This window comes from Pyrus communis, chromosome 16, assembly GCF_041283825.1.
Source record: "Pyrus communis isolate YQ-2024b chromosome 16, ASM4128382v1, whole genome shotgun sequence".
Taxonomy (NCBI): Eukaryota; Viridiplantae; Streptophyta; class Magnoliopsida; order Rosales; family Rosaceae; genus Pyrus; species Pyrus communis.
The window spans coordinates 12300857-12306124 of record NC_142580.1 but is presented as its reverse complement, the minus strand read 5'-3'; the positions used below and the strand labels follow the sequence as shown (position 1 = coordinate 12306124).

Here is a 5268-nt window from a genome sequence, read left to right as displayed (position 1 = left end):
GAAGTTATGTTTTTCCACTGCTCATAATCAGGTATAAATATACAAGATATGCTGATGTTATAGAGAGTCCTACAAGGACTGTATAACATCTAATACAAGTCCTATCATGATTACAAAATGTAAAGATAATCATGTAGCTTATAACTAAGTTGAAGCCGGAGAGGACTCTGTATTAACATATAATATAAAGTAAAAATGTTGTACAAGGATGTTTATGTGCATTTAAAATAGAATGGAATGAGCTTATTCTTCCACTTGGAAAGATGATCTTCAAATGAACATTAAGAAATTAAACCATTCTGATTATAAAATTTCTATGGTGACGGTATGTTGCAAGTGGGAGAATGAATTCATCCTCCCAAAAAGGGAATGTGCAAGTATTATATCCTGGAAGAGGATCCTCTCCTGAGCTCAGGATGGGGATCCTCCTGACCAGCCCATCTAGGCCATTCAAATTTAATCAAATGGTTGCAATTATTATAACTTTTAGAGGACTCCCTGTTTGAAGTTGTTGGATTAAATTTGAATGGCCCAGATGAAGTGGTCAGGAGGATCCCCATCCTGAGCTCAGGAGAGGATCCTCTTCCTTATAACCTAACAAGCTGGTTGGGTCAAAAACCAATTTCAATTTGTTTACACTATAGAGTTTAAATCCTCCCCCTTTTCAAGAATGAATCTTATTAGTTGGTTGTTACTATACATCTAAGACACGTGATATGCGAGTGCTATTTTCTTTTAAAAAGGAGAAATTGTTAAAAGTAGGAACAAAAGAACAAAATTTTTGAAATTATATATAACGGAAGGGTAAAATGCTAACATTTGTCTCTCATACACGCTAAGTACGCAAAAGTGATTGTCAGTCATTGTTATCGTTGACCTTGAATGGTAAAGCCACCCCTTTCCATGAATGAATTTTGCTAGTTGATTGGTATTTCACATACTGAAACACATGCTGTGAGTGATGTTTCCGTTTAAAAAGGGAAAAAGTTAAATTAGAAACAAAACAACAATAATTTTGAATTATACATTAAACGAAAAGGTAAAATGTTGTCATCTGTCTCTCATGCACACTAATTACGCAAAAGTGATCGTTAGCCGTTGTTATCATTGATTGTTCACGCTAAACACACAATTATTACTGTTTGTTCAGTAACGGATCCCACATATATACCTGATGGAAACAAACTTCTTAATCTTAACATTAGAATATATAATGACATCTCATAAATGAGTGATCATCAAGCATCATGTGAATGTCCAAATCATACACATTAATGAGAGATATACCATTAAAACTGCCTCTATTAACAGTCAACTCTTGAGCCTTGGCCAACAAGTAGGCAACCATGTATTCTAGGAAACCACCAAATAAGAAAATCAATACTTTTCTGATAAAGAAACACAAGGACAAACAGAGAAAGGTTAAAGGTTAGAGAGTTTCCAACAAAAAAAAAAAAAACAGAGAAAGGTTAGAGATGATCAGGGTAAAATGGGAAAGTAATAAAAGTAATTAAAAGGTAGCTGGTGGCGATGGGCTTGGGCTTGGACCAGCCGACGCTTTCCGTTACGAATCGCTTTCCATCATTGCAAAAAATAAATATTATTACAATGGCATTGACCAAAAACCAAGAGGTTGACGTAGATAGAACTTAGTTTAATTTAAAGAAGCCTCCATAGTTTAATAAATAATGTTTGGGATTACATTTGCATGCGCCAGTGTGCTCTGCCATTGTAACGGCGTTATGAGCTGTCGTTTTGCTATATATAACCCTCTCAGTTTTCAAGTTTCAACATCGATCTTTTCCCTCTCATATTTCTCTCTCTCTCTGTGCTGAGTGAAAAATTTTAATGGTTGCGTAAATTTGAAGAGTGGTATAAACGTCTGAGTGTTTTGTTGGAATTTTTTTGGTTTTTTTATTTCATCACTGGTCGGAAATCTCGAAATGGGAAAGAAAGACCAGCAGCAGAGAGATGAACAGTGCAAAGAAAATGCAAGAGTGGAAGCAGTTCTTCAGCTTCTGAGAAGACAAGCTCCACTCACTGTCAAACAGGTTTGGATCCTCACACCAACTTTCAGATCTCCATTTTTAACCTCATAGGTTTTCTTAAATATTCAATATTTTTATTGGGTTTTCTTAAATTTATAATCTTTTCAATGGGTCGTCTTTTATCATTTTTCATGGAATTTACGTCTCTTTTTTGTGTGCTGCCATTTTTGTTTTTGCAGGAGAAGTTCTGCAACACTGCTTGTGTTGAGAGGTTTTTGAAAGCAAAAGGAGATAGTGTTAAGAAGGCAGCCAAGCAACTTAGGGCTTGCCTTTCATGGCGACAGAGTGTTGGAACTGGTAAACTAATAAAAATCCAAGTTTTCAATTTTGTTCCTCTCTCTCTCTCTCTCTCTCTCTCCTTCTGCTAGTTATTCTTTTTTTAAGTGCATATTGGTTTCTTTTTTTGTTTTGTGGTTAGCCAAAGAATCTTGCTTTTTCCACAACTTTGAATTAAGCGTTAAAGTGTAAACCCAACTCCCACTAATGATTAAACTCACTTCTTTCCCATTTTTTTTTACTTTATTTTTTTCAAACCACAAAAAAGGAGAAAATCAAATCTGTTTTGATTATTTATTTTAATTTTTCATGTTGTTGATCACACAGAGAACTTGATAGCAGATGAGTTCTCAGCTGAACTCGCTGAAGGCGTTGCCTACACGTCTGGACATGATGAAGAATCCAGACCTGTTGTGGTACTTGCCATTTCACTCCTCTTTTTCTTTCCTTTTTTAATTTTTTGGTTTTTTATTTAACCTAACATTTTTTTTCTTAATTTTTTCACAGATTTTCCGGATTAAACAAGATTACCAGAAGTTCCATTCACAAAAACTGTGAGTAAACAAAACCCAGAAATCCCTTAAATCAATATTTCCATCTTCTATTTTCCTCCAATTATTAATTTTCAAGCATTTTTTTATTTCTAAAATTAAATTTTGGTTTTTGTAAATTTGTAAGGTTCACTCGCTTGTTGGTATTTACGCTGGAGGTGGCGATTGAGTCCATGCTCAAAAACGTCGAGCAGTTCGTCCTCCTTTTCGACGCAAGTAAGCCCCCTACTGCAAAATCCCAATCTTAACCTTCACAAGCCCAGCAAACGCACCCTCACCCCAAGGTTAATTTAGTCATTCAACACCAATGTACTTGGAAACTGCACGATATAGTTGAAACAGCTTAGTTAATGAGAGACCAGGCACGCAGCTATCTCGGAGAAGCTGCACTGTGTTTCTTTCTGGGGACTGAGATATCACCAGAAATTGTCCGGAGTGCCCCTCACGTGTCACGGTCAATCCCTCATCAGTGGTCCAGGAATGTAGGGGTATTCTAGGGAATTGGAGTCCTTCCTTGAATTGGTCAATGCCAACACAGCTCTCTTCCTTAAATATTTTTGATCCAGTGGCAGAAGTTCCCAGGATTCTACTTTTCTGCCTTGCCAGACACTAATCAAGTTTTATTCATCTAATCACTAATTAAAATACATAATTTGGAAATTAATTAAATTTTTAATGGGATATATAATTTGCAGGCTTTTTCAGGTCAGCTTCTGCTTTTATGAACTTGTTGGTGGCAGCACTGAAAATTGTGGCAGAGTACTACCCAGGACGGCTCTTCAAGGCGTTTGTAATTGACCCCCCTACGATGTTCTCGTATCTTTGGAAGGTAAGAATTTAATTAAAATTTTAAAATTATCCATCTCATTGGGTTGGTGGTGAAAAAGTCCAAGGGTGCTGTTGAGCTTGCTGCTGCTGCTGCTGCCTGCTGGTGTTACTGTATTTGTTTTGACCACTTGTGCAGTATCTGTGGTGCTTTTGGGTACAAAACCAAAAACCCACCTATATTTCTTACTTTTCAAGCTTAAGTCACATCCTTGTGCTGGGTTTCGCAGAGTTCAAAATGGCAGGTCAATATTTGGTGGGGGTCATGAGCTCTTGATTGGTTGCTTGGGTTCAAATTATGCCACAATTATTGCTTGTTTGGATATAAGATAGCTATCAACCATTAAAAGACTCTCATCTTATTCAATACCTACATTCTTTCCGCATTGATATATATATATATATTTAATTGTCGAAAATATTTTATACAAATTATAGGGTGTTCGACCGTTCGTTGAGCTTTCAACGGCTACGATGATGGTGTCGTCGCTAGACTTTGAGGAGTCGTTGGATTTCAGTGACTTCTCAAACTACCCGCGAGCCTCGTCCCTTCGATTCGACCCCTCCTCAATCAAATCAACGCCCAAGATCGGCTCCTGCTCATCCTCCCGCTTCTCCTTCACTGTCGCTCAGCATCAGTTCGACTCCCTCAAGCCTTGGTACCTCAGCCTCACAGACACGTCAGCATCCAAAGTAGGCCCCACCACACCCTCCCCGCTGGGACCCGCGCTCATCTCTCCTCTAAACGCCCGGTCCTTCTCCTTCGCATCCCCCGCCGCCAGAACGGCACGTGGAACAATCCATGGCTACGGCAACTCCGCTGCCATGAGAAAGAGCCTGTTCCCGTCGACCCCACTCCCCCAACGGTGCCCAGGCATCGAGGCCAGCAGGACTCCTCACCACCGCCAGCCGCCGCGGACCCCACGTCCCTCGTTCCTCCAATCACCGGCCACGTTCTTCCGCCGGGAGGGCCACGTTAGCAGGACGGAGAAGTCCCGGGAGTCCTTCGCGCCCTTCCTGAAGTTCTACAGGAGGCCGTACGACGAGATGATCTACAGGTCAAAGATGCGGCCCCCACTGGGCGGACTCATCTCCATCGTCTCTCCCCATCTCAGACGCCGCCACGTGTCGGTATCGCAACGGTTCTGAACCCAGAAAAAGAAAAAGAGAAGTACATAGAAATTGTTAAATTGACAAATGAGTCCTTTGACGAGAGCAGTAATAATTGATTAATTATTTTGCAAAGTCCAACTCTCCTCGTGCATTAAATTACCGAGACGACGACGTACTAGGCAAGGTGTGAGAGGCTGTGCACCATTGTCTAATTTTGAAATGTGTAGGGTTTTAATTTTTATTTTAATTTTTCACAAAGTCTAAGTTTTTGGGGTTTCGAAGAGCAACAAAGCTTGGGAAAAAGATAGCGTGGTCGACACGGTGAAAGTTGCATTGGAACTCATATGCTGTAAAACAAGGAAGTGAAAAAGGAAGCAGCCATGAAGTGATTAGGGAAAAAAGCGCCTTTGTTAATTTCAATTTAACTTTCATATATATGAAGATACATTTATATA

At 39.4% G+C, this 5268-nt stretch overlaps 1 protein-coding gene across 1 annotated transcript; it reads left to right on the top strand.

Moving 5' to 3' along the window:
- Nucleotides 1–1736: 1736 nt before the first annotated feature.
- LOC137730444 (Sec14p-like phosphatidylinositol transfer family protein) lies at nucleotides 1737–5268 on the top strand. Its single transcript, XM_068469433.2, has 7 exons — nucleotides 1737–2051; nucleotides 2228–2345; nucleotides 2652–2740; nucleotides 2832–2878; nucleotides 3003–3091; nucleotides 3571–3704; nucleotides 4139–5268. Exons 1-7 carry the CDS (start codon nucleotides 1944–1946, stop codon nucleotides 4847–4849), a joined length of 1296 nt encoding a protein of 431 aa, XP_068325534.2. The 5' UTR covers nucleotides 1737–1943; the 3' UTR covers nucleotides 4850–5268.

Coding starts and splice junctions, on each gene's coding strand:
- LOC137730444 (XM_068469433.2), top strand. CDS start 1,944: ATGGGAAAGAAAGACCAGCAGCAGAGAGATGAACAGTGCAAAGAAAAT. Junction 2,879..3,002: donor AAGTTCCATTCACAAAAACT/GTGAGTAAACAA, acceptor TAAATTTGTAAG/GTTCACTCGCTTGTTGGTAT. Junction 3,092..3,570: donor CGTCCTCCTTTTCGACGCAA/GTAAGCCCCCTA, acceptor TATAATTTGCAG/GCTTTTTCAGGTCAGCTTCT.